General features: G+C 39.5%; 1 protein-coding gene across 1 annotated transcript; it reads right to left on the reverse strand.

The window, feature by feature from the left end:
- Nucleotides 1–251: 251 nt before the first annotated feature.
- trim8a (tripartite motif containing 8a) lies at nt 252–21182 on the reverse strand. Its single transcript, XM_066679214.1, has 6 exons — nt 18742–21182; nt 8775–8870; nt 4529–4762; nt 4176–4207; nt 3936–4051; nt 252–2363 (listed from the first exon to the last, which is right to left on the reverse strand). The coding sequence occupies exons 1-6, from the start codon at nt 19333–19335 to the stop codon at nt 1720–1722; spliced, it is 1716 nt and encodes a 571-aa protein (XP_066535311.1). The 5' UTR covers nt 19336–21182; the 3' UTR covers nt 252–1719.
- Nucleotides 21183–22369: the final 1187 nt, after the last annotated feature.

Here is a 22369-nt window from a genome sequence, read left to right on the forward strand (position 1 = left end):
AGTACAGCTAAGCATTGTGGTTTGGGAAAAAAAAAAAAAAAAATAAGACCCTGCATCATACTGCTTGGTTGTGCTAAAAAGAGCTATGTGTAGATACCTGCAAGGAGCTTAAATGCTATCTAATAAAGCTAAAACAGTAGAAGTCCAGTTATTACTGAATGTGCTCAAAATGTGTTGTTATATCTGTATGCAAACAAGAGATGTCAGACTCATGGAAAAAAAAAAACAGATCTGGCTCCAGTAATTGCTGTTTATTTATTTATTTTTTTAGATTAGGGCCAGAATTTATGCTGCACAAAATATGTACAAAAAGATTGTACTGATTACATTTGTTTCTCAACCAACATTTAATACTCTTTTGAAGCACAATGAGTCGAATTTCATAACCTTAGCAGTCCATGCTGTTCTCTCATATAAAATACATGGAAAAAATGTCCCCAGCCAGACCCAGTTTAGCCTCTTGGAGTTCTGGGTGCATGGAAAGGCTTCTTAGAATCACAAACAGGAAGTCAACAGATTTTTCAGCATGTTCCTGACAATCAGTGTCACACTGGGACCACACAGACCCACAGGCTGTAGAGGAGCAGACAGTTGTAAAGCAAAAAAAAGGGTGGAATCGTGGTTTGAGAGCAAGTGCAGCCACTGATCCTCCTGAACATGCTTTACGTGTGCTTGGATGCATAAAGGAACCATACCCAACAGCATAATCCAGGAGAGAATATTTCAGGTGCAGTAGCTGGAAAGATAAAAGTCCAGAGAAGACTCTGAAAGGCCCTCGCATTCTGGTGATCGAAGAGCCTTTGAGGATTAAAACAGTATCCGACTTTCAGACTACACTGTTCGATTCCTTCAGGGCATTCCTTCCTGAACAGAATTAAGACAAAATCTTTCTCCATCTTTTGTCAAATCATAAAAAACATGAACATGTAGTTGTAAACATGACAGAAAAAAAATCATCTTGCCTTTTAGGCATTGAACTAAGAGGTCAATCCCAGCTCAGCACCCCTCTGCATGGGGATAAATTACACGTGGTATGGGCCTAGAGCAACCAGCAGCACACATGTGGCAGAAGTGAGTTATGAAAACAATGGCACCCCTTATTTTTTTTTACTCCCCTTTTCTTCGATAGGCAACAGCTTTCCTCTTACCAACCAATATTGTTAATAAAATTAACGAGAAGCTTGGAAACCTTGTGAATTAAGTTAATAATATTCATGTTCCCCATCAGTTAAACATGTCAATAATGCACTTATTTTCTTATGAATAGTGGCTTCCTCCTCCTCCCCAGACACCCTAAAGACAGGGAAGAGGGGGCATGAAGAGCTCTCCAAACTGGCCCCATGTAGAGGCTAACATTATCTGCTTTGGGTCAGCAGCATCTGCAATTATCCAAGATGTTTGTAATTTTAAAAGCACAATTGCATCAGTTCTTAAGAAAGATTCCCTTTTTCTTAAATATAAAAAAAGCTCTGCCCAGAGGCAGCCAGTGTTTTCTAAAAGCTTTTTGGGATTGAAGCTAATGTAGTTGGGGAGGGCGACACCACAGGCATTGTTTAAAAGACAAAGTGACAAAAAATATGCCATTCATAGTTTTGTATTTGTATCTGAAGGGGAAAAAAAAATCAACAGAAGAGAGAGAAAGGAAGAGTCAATGGGTGAAAGAAAGAAGAGAGGAGGCCCAGAGGAATCAAAAGTGTGCTCCTGAACACTGCCGGAAGGTTAACTGGCGACGTAGTGTTTGGTAGATGACTGACTATACAGCCCATAGAACTCTGGGTGCCTGTGGCTCTGAGAGGCATCGATCCAGTCGCGCATGGCCAAGCTCTGAAGCGGCTGGGCCATAGAAGGAGCTGAGGGCAAGGGGTGGGAGTACTCCTGCGTCCAGGGGAAAGAGCCAGAGCGTGAATAGGGCGTGTGGCCACGGTGGCCTGATACAGAGGGCACGCTGGAGCAGTAGCAGTTGTCCACCGTGCACATGAGGATCTTACGCCCTCCATACTGCGGCAGGACGGCCTGCTGTGAGGAGCTGGCATTGGGGTAGTGTGAGGGAGTAAAGACTGAGCCAGAATGGTGTGCAGATGGAGCGGCGCTGCTGCTGCCCCCAAGGCCCACAATGTGTTGAGCGGAACTACATGGGGCCATTGGGGGTGGCTGGGAGGAGGCGCTGTCACTAGAACTGGAACCAGGACCCAGAAACTGCTGCTTGCTACTCACAGATCCAGAGGAGGAAGAGGAAGAGTCCAGGAAGTTGCTGCTCTCTGGGAAGGCAGTCGAGTGCTTGCGTTTCTCTGGTGCCGAGTTGCTCACACCACAGGGGTAGACAGGGATGCTCTGGAGGAAGTGGGCAGGAGTGGAGAATGGTGCTGAACACAGGAAAATAGAGACAAAATGAGAATAAAGTTGAGTTTGCCAATCCATGCTCTCACATGCTGTGTGTATTAAATGGCCTGACCTTTCAACATTTTCATGCAACTTTAACGGAAAGGAATTTACATTAAATACATTTTTTTATATGTTGTGAAAAATCTAAATTTAACCCTAATCTCCAGGAACAAACTTGAGCCCTGCGTGAAACTCTAAAACAACAGTTACAGCACCCTCAAATTACTCAGTTTTCATATAACAGCTGGTCAAACAGAATGCATCAGGGGATCACAATTATATGGAGTGTACCGATGGTGGGGAAAAAAGAAAAGAAACAGTAAGATGGTTTTCTATTGCTTATAATCCTCATTTCTTTGCTAGTTTAAGTAGTTAGGCAGAAAGCCAGATAAAATTAAGATGACTTAGGAAAGAAAGCTGGTTCACTAAGTGGCCATCTTGGCAATGTTCTTGATCAGCTTTTCTGTCTTACAAGACCAAGTTCCTATCCCATTAAATGGATGAGACATACAAACTGGAAACTGAAACCACATAATTCAAAATCTAATTTAATCACTCAAAAACTCCACATAAACACTTTGCAAAGTTAGTGTAATATAACTCTGGCTACTTCACATATATCCTTTACAAGATGTGTTTTTCTGGCTTATACTTCTACAAGGAAGGAGGTGATCGACACTTTTACTGATACAGGACTGTCTGTACCAATGCCATTTAGACTGTTATACACCATTCCATTTACTTTTTCAACAAATAAATTGTCCTCCTGCTAAAAATGACTCTGAATAATAGCAGTTTGCACCAGCAAATAAGTAAAACACTACATGGAAAAAGGTTTTACATAACCACAATATTATACTCTAAAACTCTTTGGACTTCTTCAAATGTCCACTTGTAAGATGGGATGTGGTTTTCAAACAAGAGATGGTAGTGTGTTAGATGCAGGTTGGAACTAATCTTAGCAGGAAAGCAGCAAAGACAAAGGCTGCTGACCACAGTTCAAAGGAATTGACTCAACATTTCTGTCATTGTACTTGCCATATGTACAGACGTCATGACAAAAACAGGAAGTGCAACAATACATTGCCTCAAGCATTGTCAATAAGACCAAGCAACTCGGTGTTATGACAGAGAGAGAGAGAGAGAGAAAGAAAGAAAGGAGAGAAAGAAAGAGATTGATTCAAAAGCCAGAAACATCTTTCACTAAAATGGCTATTTACTGAAAGCTACTCATTTGATATTTCTGAGGAGGTCAGATCTAAAATAACCTACCTGTATAAGGCAAAAGAAAAAAAGTGGACATTTTATTTATTTATATATGTATAAGTATATATCAATTACTCTAACAGCGTGACTTTTTGTATGCATATACTAATATATCCCTTTTTAATTTTATGCTACACTTTTTCAATAGATTAAATTGATCTTTTCCTGTAAACATCCTTTAACCTTGCAACGGTTGCTATGAAAGAATGCATTGTAGGTGGAGCATGGATAAGTCTAGTACAAGATCAAAGCAGTTTCTATAAAGCTGATTTTCAGGCATGATGTACCTTCCAGCATTTTCCGTAGGCTCTTTTCCTTTTTAGAAATCTCAGAGAGAAAGATTTTGGAGTTAAGGTGGCCTGCTTTGTAAGGAGGTAGTGCACTGCCTGTACATGTCTGAGATCTGTGAAAAAGAAAAAAAAAATGAATGCGATGATCTGACATTGTGTAATATCAAATTACATTCAACCATAAAATTACCCCTGGCCTTTTGTTAGTTTGGAGTTAGAATAAAGCGAATGACTTACCGATCCATGAGTATTTTCACAGATTTGGTGTTCTGGAAAAGAAATGGAACAGGAAGAGGCATTACAGGATAAATAGTCTACAAGCTGTTGCATGGCTGTTTCTTTGTCCATGAGCATGGAAAAAGAATATCTGGAAGCTCAGATCTTGTGACAAACACACGCTGAGCTGAAGTATTTCTCACAGGTATGGCCACATTCACACTGTGCATTTATGCAAGCGAATGAGAGCATGTGGGCGTTGGCGTGTGCGGGAAAGATTTACAGCTCAAGGCAGAGTGAGTGAGAGAGAAAGAGAGAAAAAGGGAATAAAAGGCAGATGGGTGTGGGTGAGAGACAGAGGAAAGATGTCTCACCTTCATAAAGTTGATATCGTCAGCCTTGTCGAACAGCACCTGTACAGAGCTAAGCAGCTTTTTGGCTTCCTGGCGCCTTTCGTTGAGCTGTAGGACTTGGCTAGAATTTTCCTGGCAGAATTTGGAGCGTGCCTTCTCCAACACCTCCAGGGTCTTCCCCAAGTCCTCCTCTAGGAGCTGCTGCATTTTCTGGTACTGCACTCGCACCTCCTCCTTCAGCTGCTCCACCTTATCCTACACACACACACAGAATGTTAAAGCAAAGCACACGTATATACGCACTGCCAAAACGTGACAAAAAAGAAGTGTCAGAAGTTGTTTTGCCAGCACCCAGCTTAATCTGTTGCTGGCTAAATAATCCAAAAATGTTTTTACAAGCACCCACAATCCCACGCTATTCACACACATTCCAAACATACTTATTTTGAAAATAAGTGAATATCTGACCAGGCCTGTGTTCATAATCACTCTCCTTTTTGCCAGATAGGAAAAGCAATTAAATTACTATTTTTCATGAGTAAAGTACACTACATTTAAAGCACTACAAAAAAAAAAAAAAAAGATGACAAACAATGATGTGCTTTTGATAGCAGTTAAAAGTGTTTGTTGCGCTGGCAGTTGAACAAAGCTTTGATGGTTCAAAGCTTTGCCTAAGCCCACAGAACAACAAAATTTGACCAGACTTCTCCTTGATGCAACACTACTTTGTATTATAACTTTTTTCTTTTTTTGTTAAAAGTCTTAAGCCGAAAGGGAGGTTTATTTTTTCTAAAATGAACAGAAATAAACATAAGAGGACTGAGGAAAAAGCCAAAGGATAAGACCTTGCCACAAAGACTGCTCTTTTATACTATATACACAGAATAGTGCAAAAGTAAGTATCTTTTCGATTTGAGAAAATGAAATGTAATTTATTTGGGCAGTATGCTTGAATTTGAATGATTGAATGAATTAAAATAAATAAATAAATTTCATAACAATTAAGCTGATGCTTCTGAGTTATTCCATGCAATGACTCAAGAGCAACAAGTCAGAAACAGGCCTGTTCTTCTAGCCAAAAATATAAAATAATAATAAAATATATCACCATCATATGTTCTTCTGTGGTCTTTCAACACATTTACTGGCAAATTGCTTTGGAAGATAAGCATCACCTACTGTATATTTATACAGATTTGTTTGCTTGAAATTCAGCATGCATACATGTTGAATGGACTCCACAAGTTGCAAATGCCTTTTGGGTCTATCAGATCCACCCAAGAGTCTCTAAACACCAGCAATGGAGAATAACATAAGACTAAAAAAAGGCCATTTGCACAAAGCCTTTAATATACTCAGTGTCTACAACATGCTTAAGTTGGAGCAGTGACCTAGAGACAGTGTAGAATAGAGGATATTTCATTAGCTTTAAATGAAATCACTGATTTTCTATGTGCTCTCAGTCTTTGGGCTACACTCTACATAATATTTATACACAAACACAGTAAAACACATGTTTACAAGGCACAGATTCAAATTCATTATTTTATTCATTGTCTGAAACCACTTATCCAGTTCAGGGTCGGAATCATTGGGTGCAAGGTGGGAACAAATCCTGGAGGGGGTACCAGCCCCCCTCAGCACGACACACACACACACACCTACGGACACTTTTGAGTCTCCAATCCACCTTCCAACGTATGTTTTTGGACTGTGGGAGGAAACCGGAGCACCCGGAGGAAACCAACACAGACACAGGGAGAACACACCATACTCCTCACAGACAGCCTCCCGGAGGAAACCCACACAGACACAGGGAGAACACACCACACTCCTCACAGACAGTCACTCAGAGTGGGACTTGCAGTCACACAGCTCCAGGGATCTGGGGTTGTGGGTTCAACACTACATGCTGCGCCACCATGCCATCCATGAATTCAAATTGTATAAAATAATTTATTTGTACAATAAACGTCTTTATAAGCTTAGTATTAAAAGAAAAATGTATGAAGCCAAATCAATGACATAAGTATTTGCATCTAACTTTTGAATATTTTTATTATATTTGTCTGACCTTTGCATATTTTAAATACATTTATCTTAATCTTATAATATATTATATAATTGAATTTTATTTACTTGGATATTACATTTGCATCATTTTTGTATGTCATTTGATAAACCTGAAATTAGAGGTGGTGAAATATTCAGATTTGAAAAATTCAGACTGAAAATTTAGATAAAAAAATTCAAACCCATAAATTCAGGTCTTAAAAACTCTAATTGCAAAAAATATGACTCTAGGAGAGACGTCAACAAGCTGACTTCTCAGGAAAAGTAAACTGGATTACAGTGTTTAACTGGAAAAATCAGGCTGAAATACCTTCTGTCCAATTAATCTAAACAGCGTCTGTTTAATTTTAACTTTACACCAAAACAGGCCAAATCTCTGGATTATACGGCCACAACACTAGAGTGCATTTTTCCCCTCACTAATTTTATATGAAGCGACTGGACCTCTGTTACACACAGCTATAATCAGATGTTTATACATAAATGTAACTATTTCTACATAAATGAAGGGTTCCCAATGAAGCCCTTTGCGTTCAGTAATGTTACAAATATCACAGATGAAACGTATTAAAGATCTGAGCGTTTCTCATGTAAATGAGTGTAATTTCTGTACAGTGTCTTTTTAAAAAACATACTGAAGTTTCACAGGAAAGCTCTGTTTATCTTGCAGTAGATATATAATGCAAACATCATGCAGTTTAGGACAGTTTATTACCATGAAAAGCATGTCTTGTTCATAACAAACCACAAAACTTAAGACACGGTGCTGAAATGACACTCAAATCGTTTACACAAGAAAACTTGCGAACATTGCAGGAGCTAAAAATGGTAATTATTACGATTAACGACATTAAACACAAGCATCTTTACACTTAAATGCCTTGTTCATTTATCAAGTATATATTATTCTGGTAATTAAGTAGTTTAAATGTTTCACATTTTTATAATGGTCTGATTGATCCAGACAGCAATCCACAGTCTAGGGGGTGAAATAATCTGAATGGCAGTAACAGTCTGTGTCCAGTGTTGGGGTGGGTTATGGACTGAGGAGCTGACTTTCAGTCAGAAAGTGAAAGAGATGTGTATCACAGAAACACCTCCACATATGAATAAGCTTATCATAAAATCTTAATCTTCAACACATTTCTGTCTGAGCATACAGTAAAACACTAAAGTTGAGCGGAGCTTGGCTAAACAGCGTAAATGGTTTTTAAGCTGCAGTGATGGACACAAAAGGAGGAGGTGAAGTGTGTCCCAGTTCTACTCCAAGACCCCTTGATCAGTTGAACACTTGCGCCTTATTTGTTCACGCTTACAACGTCATTTAAGTGCTGACTTCATTTCACCATCTCAAAATTTCAAGTTTATCAAATGCCATAAATAAATAATTAAAATACAAAATAAATATATATTCATTCAATTGAATTCAAGTCTACAAAATTAAGATAAATGTTTTTCAAATAAACACAGATGCATTCAAATCAATGTTCAAGAGGGTATTTTATATTTTTAAGGGGTTTAGAAGAACACAGGTGATTCCAGATTCTCTTCAACAGCCATTACATGGATTTGTTCAAATCAGCAGCACACTTGATTTAACTTAATGAAATATTGATTAGCTAAAACAGGCACTGAATGATAACTACAAATAATACTAGCCTGACACAACGAGAGGCTTCAAAGTGTCCTTTCACTGGGTCAGGATAGTATTGTTTTTTATTTATCACCCAGATAGCTACACAGACAAACTACCGCTTACTGTATTACCATTATATTTTTTTTACATATATCTCATGCAAAATAAATAAATAAAATTTAATTATATATGCATATGTAATGTCTTTAAATCCACAGAGTTGCCTAAAACATATACACAAAAGGGAAAATATATAATATCCATGAGTGTGTGTGTGTGTGTGTGCACACACTGAGGGTTGTTCCCTTTGTCATAAACCTCCTGCTAATTATATAGGAAAGGATAAAAAAAAAGTTCATGTTAAGAGATATTTCATAAATGTACTGAATATTATTTTTTTCTATTTCTATTTTTTCATATTTCAATACTCCATTCAGCATACATTAAGACTTTGATATGACAATTGAAAATATAAATTCACAAGAAGTGTAATAGACATAAGGTGTTAATGTGACGCGGAGAGACAGAAAGAAACTGTGTTTGTGTGTATCTTTTTACCTCCACCTGTCGTTTGTCTGACTCCAGTTTGTACAGTTGCTCTTCTATGTCTTGCACTCGATCATCAATACGATCCTGCTGCTTCATGAGCATTTGCTGCAGAACAGAGAGAAAACGATCACATTACTTTGCCTGTCACCCACATTAATAGACTGTAAGAATGTATTTCTTGGTCACAGAGATTCTTCTGTTCACATTTGGTATAATCAGTACACACTGTATGATAACATGGGCATCTAGAATGGACAATACATACCTGCAAATAATTTTACATAAGGGTGCGTACAATGCAAGAGCCATTTGTTTCTTAGATGGAAGTAAGATACACATCAAGCAATGGGTCAGTCCCCCAGAGAAAGGCCCACATAACTGATCCAATATAAACACATTTTTTTGGTCACTTTTGTAGAACCACCTCCAATTTTCCACTGCCTGTCTCAGCATCTCTATGACAACCAATTCCAGCAACCATATTATGGCAAATGAGAGAAACAAAAGCTGCCAACAATGAGACTAATTAATCTGAATCACCCTCCATTTTTGAGCGCGCACACACATTTGCCCATCTGATTCTGCCCCCTATTAGATGTCTGGACGGGTTTTAAATTGGATTCGGAAGAAGGCACTAACCCCCAGCATCCCCCATCCCCCAGCCAAATCAAAGCCTGTCAAAGCCTGGCTTTTATAATCCCCCTCTATTCCCCCGCTCTCTCTTTTTGGCTGAGGGGAAAAACACTGTACCTAAAACCAACAAAAATGCTACACAACAAACCAATTCATATTGAGTCTGATAAATGTTTATACAGTATGCGCAATAGGTAAGCCTTGGCTGGAAAAAGGTAACACAGCTGTCATGACAACAAACCTTTTGTGCACGTGTGCGTTTGCATTAATAAGCATGAACACAGGGAGAAAGAGGGAGGGAGGGAGCAAGGGTTAGAGAGAGAGGGGGGTGTGAGGGTTTAAAAAAAAAAAAGTCTGGCTGCCTTGCACTCTCTCCATTCCCCTGGTATCTCCCCCTTTGTTTGCACTGGTTTCAGTGTCAATGACAGATTGTGATGTTGGCTGAGCAGAGCGGCCAGCCCTGCCCTATAGTGCCTGTGTCATAGCTGCAGGGTCACTGCTTTTCCAGGCAATGTGAGTGTGGGAGGACACATTCCTGAGGCCTCTGAATGGGGATGGGCTAAATGACTGATTTTCATTTTGAGATACTTTCAACTACCAACCAAAAACAAGGCAAATATTCCAACACCAAGGCAAAGGCTATATTTTGAAAAAGTTTTCAGGTGGATACTAAAAGTACACATATTGGGGAGCACATCAGTGGAAATTCTGACATCACAAACAGACTAATTGTCCAGAATTGCAGCTAAATGTACTGTATATAAAAATACGTTCAGTTATTAACACGCCCTACATTTTTGTACAATAATATTTTTCCTAATGCCCACACACACGTTGTGTGCAGATTAATCAACCAAAAATAGACCGTCCATAAATGATTACTATTCTGTGTGTGTTCACAGCAGCACTGCTGTATCTGACTCTAACAGACCACTACCAACATGTCAGTGTCACTGCAGCACTAAGAATGACCCACCATCCAAATAATACATGCTTTGCCATAGTCCTGAACTTCATATGCAAATATATAAAGAGTAAAGAAACATGGAAGTAACATTGAATGTTATGGCTAATCTGTGTATATCTGTGCGTGTATGTGCGTGTGTGTGTGTGTGTGTGTGTGTATTGAATTAAAATGTAATGTTTTTGCAGTTTAATTTTTACTTACAGGTCTTATAGATTTAGATTTAACCCCACCACCCCCCACACAAACCCACCCAAGATGTTTCAATTAAATTGCCATTGAATAATCAGAAAAACCACACATACTGGCAAATAGTGTTGCTTCACAGGATAATGTGGGTTTCACAAACAGAGGATACACTTTATTGAGAAATCCACACATTACACAAATATCTAGAGCATAGATTACTAAGGATATTCTAAACTAAAAGTAATGTCTGGGTTTTATCTTTCTGGCTCTTGAGAAAAATTAATGATACCTCTGTCATATTTCCACTTGTGAGCTGAGCCTGGTGCAGGCAGCGGTATCAGAATCATAGAATTAGTCAATGGTTACTCAACAACCTTAAAGTGAGCAGAGGAAATTGTATATCATGAGTTCAACAATGGACTAGTCCAAGAACATGACAAATGCGCTCTGATTGTGACGGGAAGTTAAAGGAAATTGCTGCTCTCCTGGTACCAGGCAGAGAAGAAGTTAAAGGAGGTGCTTTTCTGAAAGGAGGCTGAATTTCTTTCTCCAGTCAGAATAGACTGAGAGTGTTGGTGTTCAGAGGAGCGCATCCATATACTGTATATCCATCTGTGCCAGTTCCTCCTATTTCAAAAACTCACAGATGTGCAGACATGCTCTGTGTGTTTCTTTTGTTCATAAAGCTGAAGGTAACATCTAGAGAGGGTTTCACAACCAACAGCAAATGCTTGTCTTTATGATAAATATAAGCATTTTAATTGCAGTGATACAAATCCTAATGAAAAGCTTTTTGAAGCCATTTTGTAGTTTTTTTTTTAGCTTTTAAAGCTGAAGTACATGTAAGTTCAGGCACAGACCAGAATAATCTGGTTTCCGTGAGGCGGTGTGAGGGGTGTCTGTGAATTTCACAGTTAAATGATGGAGAGAGTTGATTTATTTCTGCAATTTGTCAGTAAAGTACTTTGTGACTCAAAAACAACCCACGTACACTCAGAACAAAGACAGAAGGTCATGCATCATTACAATGCAATGTTCTGAAGAAGTGTATATTCTCAAGAAGTCTGATCCATATCCATTGTGCAAAGTGAAAAGTCTTGTACAGTATGTTCAATACTGTACTCATTCATAACTAGAGAGAAGACGTCACATTACTAAAAATGAAAAATATAAAATAACTACTTCCTGACTTTCCTCTAATGAATAGTAACCATGACTGCCTGTTCAAAACACATGTCCAGAGCCCAGTGCAGTATTAAAGGAAAGGTCAACGCATTTCTGAATCTTCCTCTTCAAAACAGCAGGCCTGTGGGAAGAATCCCATCGATCAGCAGCTCAACTGACTACAGTCTCTGACATGCCTGCTGTGTATTCACCGATTGACAAAAGCTTTTAAGAGCAGATTCTAAATGGGAAGACCTGCTACATCATCAAACATGAGTTGTTCCCATCCACAGAACAGTTTCCACCAGTAATGCTAAGTGCAGGGAAGTATTTATAAATTGAATATCATAATATTCTCCAAATATTATTAACATTACTAATAATTTATTATTATAGAGCACTTTTCTAAAACCCAAAGATGCTAACAATAATTGGTAATTATTAAATGCTGTCAAATTGATTCAGATTTTATGTACTAGCAATGTTAATTATACAAAGATTTTATATATTAAAATGTGATGTCATATTACATTCTTTTTCAATACTCAGTTAATTAAGTCAAATAATTTTGACAGCAGTACAAAATTTAAAAAAAAAAAAAAAAAACAAATCTTAGCTTTAAATACAACAGCATCAGATACTATTTACGTTAATAATGCAAAATGACTCATGCTTTGACAACTGCTACACTAATGTTTCACAAACCTGACAAACCTGTTTAGACTGTGCTGTGTTTTTCATCACAAATTATACCCAACTGACCTTAAAAATAATATACTTCTGCCTGTGTAGCAGCAGAGACCGCTATTGTCTAATACTGTATAATAACTTATGAATGTAATGTTAGCCCCAGAAAGTCTTATAACCATCCATAGAATGTATTTGAATTACCTCAATCAAATATATATATATATATATATATATTAACCTAACATATATATTTTTAATTTAATGTAAATAAATAATAATAATAAAATAATAATAATAATAATATAATAAAATCAACAAATCTGTGTGGCAATTATTGACATATAATCATTTACTAAATATTTTCTTACAGTATTCAGACTGGAGTATAACAACGTAAAATATCTATAGCATGAAGAGCATGTGTCATACAGGTGTCTCTGGCATTTAAAAAATGGAATGTAGGGAATAAATAACATACTTTGCTTATAAGAAACACCGTAGAAGCTCCGGTGCTTCATATAAATTAGTTTTATATTGTGACACTAGTACTGTGTGTGTGTGTGTGTATTACACAAGAGACAGAACAAAAATGGCAGCCTAATATTATGCATTTTTAAAATAATATCTAAAAGTATTTTGTCTGGTAAATACAGTATATTTGTATGTATTGGACATGTTAACCACACTGGGAATATAGTCTTGACAGTCAGATTTCCATTGAGTGATGCACTGGCACCATATTGTAACAGCAGGGCCATTTAAGATAAAAAAAAAGCTTAATTCTACTAGCAAGTTGTATTTTCAGGTCTCAGCTTCATCTACTTTTCCAGGACAATTTTCACTACCAGGGTAATGAGATTAAATTAGCAGAGTCTGAATATGAATGTTAAATATATAGTTAAGTTAGCATCAAGCTAAATGAGATTACTTTTAGTTGATCTTACATACAGTCACAAGTAGGGGCTTTTGCATCAAGACAGCTGAGTTTGACAAACACATACATACCACTCTATATCGTCACAATATTTCCCTTTGCAATAATTTTTCAAGCAAAGACAACCCCAAAAGAGACCAATTGAGACAACTTAAATGTTAGCTTTTCTTCTTGGTTTTTCTAGCTTTGTGGCAAGAGTCAGTACATGTGCATGGATGTTTCAAAGTTTGTCAGTCAATCAGTAAATAAGCAAAAATGTCTCTTCTAGGCTGGCCCACAAAGTGGTTTACTGAATTTCCAGGATTCCAAGACCTCTCATCAGTAGAGAACTTCTCCAGGGTCCTAGCTTGATTATGTGGTCATTGAACAAATTTCTGTATGGTTTGGACTTTTGTTTTGAGTCTCTGTCCTACTGGAAGATCCAAACCTGACCCAGTTCCATAAGTCAAAGAATGCCAAAATTAACAGTGTTGATAGGCCCTTTCAGTAATGCCATTCCTCTTACACCATTGTGTGTCCATCTTCCTTCCCGTGGGGATAAATGACTAAGGTGATTTGACCTCTGTGGCACCTCAATTATACCTCAGTGAAACAGGAAGTCATGAGTTCCTGAGTATTCAGGTTGAGTAGGGGAACATTTTGCTAATAAAAAATTGAGTAGCATCAATAAATCCAGCATGTGGTTTTGTATAAATAAATCAATAAGCAAGCTTTTCTTTTAATTAAATTTGATTAAAAATTATATTTCTCTTATATATGCCTTGTGAGACTTGACTAAAAAAAGCCAAAATATTTTTCATAAAGTTCCCTACATGTTTATTCCAAGGGCGCAATAAGGTTGGAAATAATAGTAATTTTGTCTGTCTGTCAATACTGCTAAAGCTAAAAGTAAAGATTGTTCTATGGCATCGATTCCATTATATCAGAAGACTAAAGAAAATCAACTGAAAATTGATACTACGATAAAAGTCAAATTGACCAGACACTAATACAAAATACTTTGCAAAATATAGGACATGAATTTACTTACATTTAAATAAAATAATTTACAAACATGAAGAATCTCTACTGTTCCATTAGAGACATAAAAAGGAAAATGTGCATTAAAACTGAGGTGGTATGACATGCATGCATGTGAGCCATCTGAAAAAAACTAAAGCCAGACCAGTGTCTGTATGAAAAAGCCCAAAGTGCTCCCACATATTTGTGTCCACTGCAGCAGCAGCTTTGTCTACTTTAATCCCTGTCACACAGGCCACAGTTTGCATGACTGATGAGCTTACATGCTCAGACTTCCTGGGTGTGTGTGTGTGTGAAAGAGAGAGAGAGGACCTGATTTCTCCTTTGCATCTTCTTTACCTGAGCTTGACCTATTTTGCCTTTTGAATCTAAGCAAAAGAAAAAAAAATATATAGCTTATTGTAACAATTTAACCTAAACAGAAAGGGAAGATTACAGATTTTAAGTCCTCTTTCAAAAACCCTTATGCATTATGGCATGTCATGCCATGGGCACAGCAACACAACTTTAATATTCTTCATTCTATACTTTATGTATTCAGCAATCATTTGTGATCCTGGTAGACTTTCACTGTGGAACTGAATCTGAATTAGATTGATGGCATCAAGAAAACTTGACAGCAAAACACAGGCTCATCACACATTTGTGGTTTTATATTTTGCTTAAAGCATTAACATACTGAACCTCCCACTCCCAAAAGAAGGTGCCAATGTGTTACATGTTCAGGCAAATCTGACAACTCAACATCAAGGCTTTTCCTATCATAAATACCTATGATTCTTAAGCTCCAAGCTCACCAAACTACATTCAGTTCTGCCCTACTACTACACGTAGAGCACTGTCTGGACTTGTCTTGTTGGCAGAATCAACAATTCTGTGAAATGGAAATCAATTTCCCCAAACTTTCCACAGGAAAAAACTAAACAGTTAAGTTTTGAAAATCCCATTTAAAAAAAAGAATATATATATATATATATATAAAATGGCTCTACTAAGAAATAGTCAATAAAAGAAATACTCAGTATACAGTGGACAGGCTTTCCACCATAACATAACACTGCCTTCACCTGAAAGATTTACTTCCTCCTGAAATGATCAACCTATAAGCAATATATATGAGCAAAACAGGCCATAACAGGTTTTAAATAATCTTTCCTGACTCTCACCCGGTCCTTCTTCCTGCCACAGCTTGGTGCAAAGGGAACAGGGATAAACAAGGAGAAACAGATAGCATGAGGGCAATAGTTCAGCAACTCAAACCCTGCTTCCTCCAGAGGATTTCATATGATGTCATCCCTACCAAGAAGAGAGAAAGCACTTGTGTTTGGGGGAGAGCAAAGAGGGACTGGGGTCACACCCTTCCTGCCTCAGCCTAAAAATCACATCCTATCCCCCACACGAGGGCCAGAGACTACTGTGGGACTGCTTGAGTCACTCTCTATATAAATGTACTACTGAAAGAAAGAACAGAGGGATGTGTGTGTCTTTCAACAGCAGCTGTGAGTAAAGCAAGCTTGCCCCCCCTTTCTAACCCCACCCCACCCCTATTTGCGGAGGCTTGGCCGCCTTAGGAGCCATGACACATTGGCCATCTGAAAAGCATTCCTCCACGCATCCAGGAGTTGGCCCTGCCAAGTCCGGCAGCAGCTCACCTCACAACGGCTCATTATTCTTTGGGGAGGCAGCTGCAGAATCACCATGTGGTCTTCCTCATACACTCCGGTGTCTTAGCTACTATATTTTTTAATCATCTACGTCTCTCTCATATTCATTTGGCTGGATCGAAACATAGTCCTTCATTTCTTAAAAAGAGAGAGATTAAATCTTCCACTTTTACACATTTCATTAATTTTGATATCTTTGGTACTGGGTCATATCAGAGTCATAGCAGAGTTCAAAATGTGACCAACCTGCTAAATATGTTTGTAACTAGTTAAACAATTTATGGAGTGTTCAGTAAGAATTTATTAGCTGCCATTATGCACGTTTTTTTAAGCTAAAACTTGTGAACTCTCCTTTTTCTGGCCAATCAAACTTCTCCCTAACATCTCCCAGCTGACCTATCAATGTCCTGCCCACATTGCCTTTATTGGTAGTAACTCCTGTCATGTGGCCAAGCTTTCTTGAATTCTGCCAAAAATCCCATTCATTCACAAACATGTTTTGGTCAAAAATAAATACCACCTTCTCTCTGGGTTGCAACAGTAAGTTTTTACAGTACAAAAACGTTTAAACTGCTATAACACCTTTGAGGACTAAAAGGGTATAACTGGTCAGAAAAGAGCTATTCTAATAACATATCAATTAATAAGAAATCATCATTAACGGCATTAAAAGTTCATGAACATTCTGATTTGGGATTATGGGTTTTTTGGTTTTGTTTTAAAACACAAAATCTGAGTGTATCTGGCTTTTAGCCAATTTCCTGCAAAGCTAGTAAATAAGGAAGTGCAAATAAAGTGTTTTCTCCCATCCCAATATGGAGTATCTTCTGACATAAAATCTTTGTCTGGTACTTGCATTGTCCTAGATAATACTGTTAATACTGTTGTTTGTTTGTTTGTTTATATCCCTGGAGCAGGATTTACACTGCCTGCTGCCCCACCATGCCACACATATTTTATATACATGTAAAATCCCACAACTTGGTTCATACAGTAATAAAACTAACATGGACCATTGACTGACTGTTTTTTTTCTCCAATTAAAAATATTTCCACACTGTGGACATTTCAGAAACTTCCTGCCACAAGTTTTACTCTCTGTTTACGACACCTGATTGTTTCATGCTAAATTCAATATCGATCAGTTACAAAAAAAAAAGATCTGCCCCGGGTACAATTAGATCAGACTGGGACATCACTGGGACGGTTACTACCATTCTATGTTTGTGAAGAGTAAGAGAGCAAGAAACAGCTAAAGAGAACAACGAAAGTAACAACAGTATAAACGTTAAAATGCAGTCTTACTTAAAGACGTACATATAGTATGGCTTCAATTTAAGCCAAATATTTGCAGAGGTGCAATGTTAACTACTACATTTCCTGCTACATAACTGCACATAAACGTATTCAAACTTACAGGTGGTTGGGAGGCACCACACTGAATAATTAGATTTCATTTTAAAAGGTCTGTGGATATGTAATTGTTCCAAAATCATTGTCAAGTGTCATAATATATAAGCAGGCTAACGTGTTTAGGTTGCAGTAGCTACATCAGTGTGGATAAAAAGGCTCATATTATCTGATAACTTCCTGCTTAGCTGAGCTCAGAGGCTCCTTCAGTCAGAAAGGCATGTAGGTTCAGTCTACTTAAAAAAACTGGTTCAGTTTGATTCCTCGGTCAGCTTCATCAGAGCTTTGGTCAGAAAAGTTTCTTCAGTGAGGTCCACATACAATGTTTGTCATTTTGTGCATCAACAATCCTTGTGATTCATCCATATAATCACCATTTTCACAACCTCTCACTCAATCCCTTTTATTAAATTAAATAAGCTGTGTGTGCCATTTTGCCATTAAGACTGATATATGAAAATGACCTCTTCTACAACTGGTCAGCCTCCAGCTCGGTTTCCATATAGAGACTAAGTGCTGTGGAAGGAATGATCTTTTTTTTTAAACTATGCATACAGCATGAATATTCATTTCAAGAAACTGGAAAACTGGATGTCCATGGCATTGAGCCTTTAAAATCGATGTGGATATTAACTCTTAAAAGGCTTTAAGAGTCAGAGAAGCAATAAGGACTAGTTGAATTTCAGTAAAGAGCCTTCATAAAGTCTTAAAAGAAATCCTCAGGTTTTGCTTTGGTAGTCTCTCTGTGTGCATGTATGTTTCCGTCAGAAAGGTTTACTTTGTTAAGCTATCATTTTGCTGTCTTAAGCTTGATTTAAGTTAAACCAAACTTCACACACACCGATGTTTACATTGGTCTGCCTAAAGAATGAATAGATCATGTTTAAAACTGTGAAGCATCTATTTGACCGTGGTTTCCCTGGATGAGACACACTATAAATCAGAGGGAACATCGGGAAGCATTCCACACAACACAATCTCTGTAAGCCAGATACCTTAAGCGCAAAATTGTATATACAGTGAGCTTGTCCCTCACTTTTTCTATTGGACAGGATTGAGTTTGGGCTCATGTTATCCATTTAAACTGAGATATCCTGCTTTGTGGAATTCCCCTCAAGGATGTGTGTGGAGTGCTGATGGAAGCTAACTGGTAAGGAAGTAGGAACTATTTTTATGTCATGTTCGTACAGTAGTGTCACTATCTAGGGCCAAACAAAGACTTATATGTTCATAAAGCCCCAAGGGCGTCCCTGACAATACCTTCCCCTTGTCCATTCTCCCAGTATTGTGAAAGTCGGTTTTACTCACCCTTATGTCATTTCGTCGTACTTCCACATCACAGACTGCGTGCCCATGGCTGGCTGCACATCTGGAGAAGCAGCAGTACTGGCACACGGCCACCTGCTCGGCCTCGCAGTGGTAGAGTCTGTACTCGTCATGCTGCGGGCAGCTCCAGGCGCGCACATCCTCTGCGTCCACCAGCAGGTGTCCGGGGTTGGGTGAGGGCTGCTGCAGGTGCGTCTGGATGTGCGACTGGCAGCACGGCGCGTTACACCGGAGACACACTTTCTGCGCAGGAAGAGGAGGTCCCCGCCGGCACAGGATGCATTGCAGCACCGCCGGCGTCTTCTCGGCGTTCAGCGCGTTGAACTTCTCCACGATGTTGGTCAGTTTAATGTTCTTCTCCAGGTTGGGCTTCTGGTTGTAGGCGTGGTTGCACTCCGGGCAGCGCACCAGCCCCGTGTCTTTGGCCCACGCCTCGCTGATGCACCCGCGGCAGAAGTTGTGCTTGCAGGGCAGCTGAATGGGCTCCACGAACACATGCAAGCAAATCGGACAGATCAGCTCCTCTTCGAAACAGTTCTTCCAGTTCTCAGCCATCTCAGCCGATTGGGTAGACATCCAGACCTGCGGGTGAACGGCAACCGATCCACAAACAAACTGAGAAGTGACTTTAAAACGAGCCTCGAGTTGGAAGCAAGCCTTCGCTCATTCCTGTAACTCCTTTTTCTCGAGTTAGACGTGGGGCTCTGCTCGGGTAGTCCAGGCAGGGAGCAGAAGCAGCTGCTGAAGAACCTCCATGAACGTGACCATGCCAAAGGGAGCGCCTCTTCCGCCCCTTCGCCAACTTGTCAGCAATCAAATTCCGCAGCAGAGGGAGAAATCAGTAATCCTGATGTTGCAAGGCGATTGCGACGAGAGTGTAATTGCAAACCGGCGCTGCTTTATGAGATTGACTCTTCAACTCAAACGCAGCAAACCACGGTCCTCCGAAAAATAAACAACCCTCCGGCCTTTTGGCTGGATATTTGTGTTTGTTCGATCAGAACGAAAAGTGCACGAGACAAAGACCCTGATAGACTACTCAGCTAGAACCTATAAACAAGGCGCACAGAATAATTACTATTATTATTATTATTATTATTATTATTATTAAGGAGCGGCCGGTTTAATCACACTCTGGCGAGAGTGAATGTAAGGAGCTCTCAGAGCCGGTCTCGTGTTGAAATGTCAGCGGTCGAGGTCTGACTGAGCGCTGGAAGTCAGGAGGATTACATACGAATATTACTCTTCTGCATAGTCTAGAAAACGATTCTCTAAAACGAGCTTTCACAGCAGTCCATAAACGCAGACGAGGCATGCATAATCATTTACAAAGTTTAAACCCGCACCAGAAGTTCAGAAACGGCTCCCAGTCTTCACCGGAGGGAAGCGGTGGAGGAAAAATAGCCACCAGCGTCGGACTAAAGCCGTCCTCAAATCACACTGGACTTAGTCGTAGCCCACGGCATATGACATTTGCCCCGGCAATATAACAGGCCTACTGTGTGCTGATCGCTGCACACGGTACGAAGAAATAATAGTCTCGCTCCCGGGAGAGGTGAGCTTTTACCTCAGCTGTAAGATACAAACAAACAGCTACACCAGTTCTTCTTCTCCTGGTTGTAATAATAAGGAAGTCCGTTACTGAAACACGAACAAACTGCCAGCTCAACGGTCGCGGGCTGATTTCAATTCCAGTACAAACGCCTGAAGCCTCTCACGCACATACTGCCAACGTTTCCGCGAAGCTTTCCCTAAGCCCACGGCTCCGAGGACACACACGGGTCTCTTTTATCGAACTCCGCTCCGGCTCTTCTCCGTAAAACCCCTCTCTCTCTCGCTATCTGTAGTCGTTAAACGTGAAGGGTTTTTCCGAGACGTTCAGCCTTGCCATGGTTCAGTCACAGCGACTACCTACCTACCCTCGCCGGATAGCCCCGTTTTCTGTCCGCGTTTATTCCTTTCAGTTAAAAATAGTGAACGCCGTAACGTCAAGCATTTTTTTTTCACGCTGACTCGTTAAAATATTGATGTTTCACAGACAGATACCGCTCTCCTTCTTAAAGGGGACGATATGGTTTTGTCCTTGTTATCGTTTACTGTCATCAGCCATTTTGTTTTCCTGTTTAAAGCCTCTTTAAAACGACGTATCTGTTTATTTTCCTCTCATCTGTGTAGCCCTTTTCAAGAGCGAGCGCCCTGAAAGGCAATATCCGAACAGTTCGGAGGTCCTCCAATAAAACCGTGTTTTTAAAGCGCTGCTCGGTGCTGTAGGGGTCCGGGGGTCCGCGCTGTACTCCCGTCCGCGCCTCTGTTATTATTTATGATGATTTTTTTTCTCTTTCAAGCAAACCCTTGATGAGAGGAATGCAGGCTCAGTACTGCAACTCAGGACACACTTCACATTTACACCCCCGTCCTGCGTCACGTGACCGCCTTAGACCTGCTACAGCTCAGTAGGCGGGGTCAAATGCAGGAGGAGGGGCTAGGCTTCAAGCGGCAAGCCCTTCAGCTTGAGCGCCTCGTCTACAAACGACAGAGCTGCGTAGAAATGATTAGCGATATCTGTATTGCTACACTTTTTTTTACCACTTTGACTGTGTTTTGAAGATTGCATTGCACTTTTAAGCATTTTCATTTGCGTTACTGCTACGTAATTTGACCCCAGAGCATCAGTTAATGCTCTAAATTTAACTCTGTAAACATTTGTATTTATTTGGGTCTTGGCCCCACTCGACACGTACGTATATGCTATATATATTATCTTAGTACTGCAGAATATGGAAGCCGTTTTTGTCTGCGTTACTTACATTTGTCGTTTCCAGTTTGGCCACTGCCATTAATTTGGCTCGAAGAGGAACGAGACTTTCCATTTAAAAAGGAAACTCCGTGGTAGATATGACGATGTCAGTGGGCCCCACCTCAGTCCAACAGCGGGATCCGTCAGGTCAGATTGGCCCGATTTAAACACTAGGGCATGATAATTTGTTTTGCATAATAATTTTACTGGTGGTAGAGCCCGCCCTCTACTTATCGGTGACTCTCCGTTCTCTAATAATGTGCTGTGTCACTGGCTGTTGGTAATGTCTTATTTATGGCACAATTTCTCAGCCATTTACTATTTTGTACTAATCTGAGATAGAGAGGTAAGCCATGTTACACAATTGCTTTAGCCAACAGCCATAACTATGAAACTGTTATCAGGTGGAAGTTGGAAGAACAGCACATATTCTGCTTACCCTGACAGGAATTAAAGTATAAAAAATTACACAATCCTCTGAGTTCCACTGACCGTAGGAGCACTTTGTAGTTTAAAAATTACAGACAGTAGTCCATTTGTTGCTTTGTATACTTCGTTTTCCACTTTTCACCTTGTTCTTGGTCAGAACCCCCACAGAGCAGGCGTGATTTGGGTGGTGGATCATTTTCAGCTCTGCAGTGCCACTGACACAGTGGTGTGTGGTGCTGGTAAGGGTGAATCAGACACTGCAGTGCTGCTGGAGTTTTTAGAACCCTTACTGTCACTGCTGGACTGAGAATAGTCCACCAAACAATAATATCCAGTCAACAATGTCCTGTGTCCACTGATGGGCTAGAGGACAGCCAACACAAA

This window comes from Hoplias malabaricus, chromosome 8, assembly GCF_029633855.1.
Source record: "Hoplias malabaricus isolate fHopMal1 chromosome 8, fHopMal1.hap1, whole genome shotgun sequence".
Lineage (NCBI taxonomy): Eukaryota > Metazoa > Chordata > Actinopteri > Characiformes > Erythrinidae > Hoplias > Hoplias malabaricus.

Excerpts from the sequence above, each read along its gene's own strand:
- trim8a (XM_066679214.1), bottom strand. The coding sequence starts at position 19,335 with ATGTCTACCCAATCGGCTGAGATGGCTGAGAACTGGAAGAACTGTTTC. Across the intron at positions 8,871-18,741 it reads TACGACGAAATGACATAAGG|CAAATGCTCATGAAGCAGCA; the intron begins GTGAGTAAAACC and ends TCTGTTCTGCAG. Across the intron at positions 2,364-3,935 it reads CCTACGGAAAATGCTGGAAG|CACCATTCTCCACTCCTGCC; the intron begins GTACATCATGCC and ends TCCTGTGTTCAG.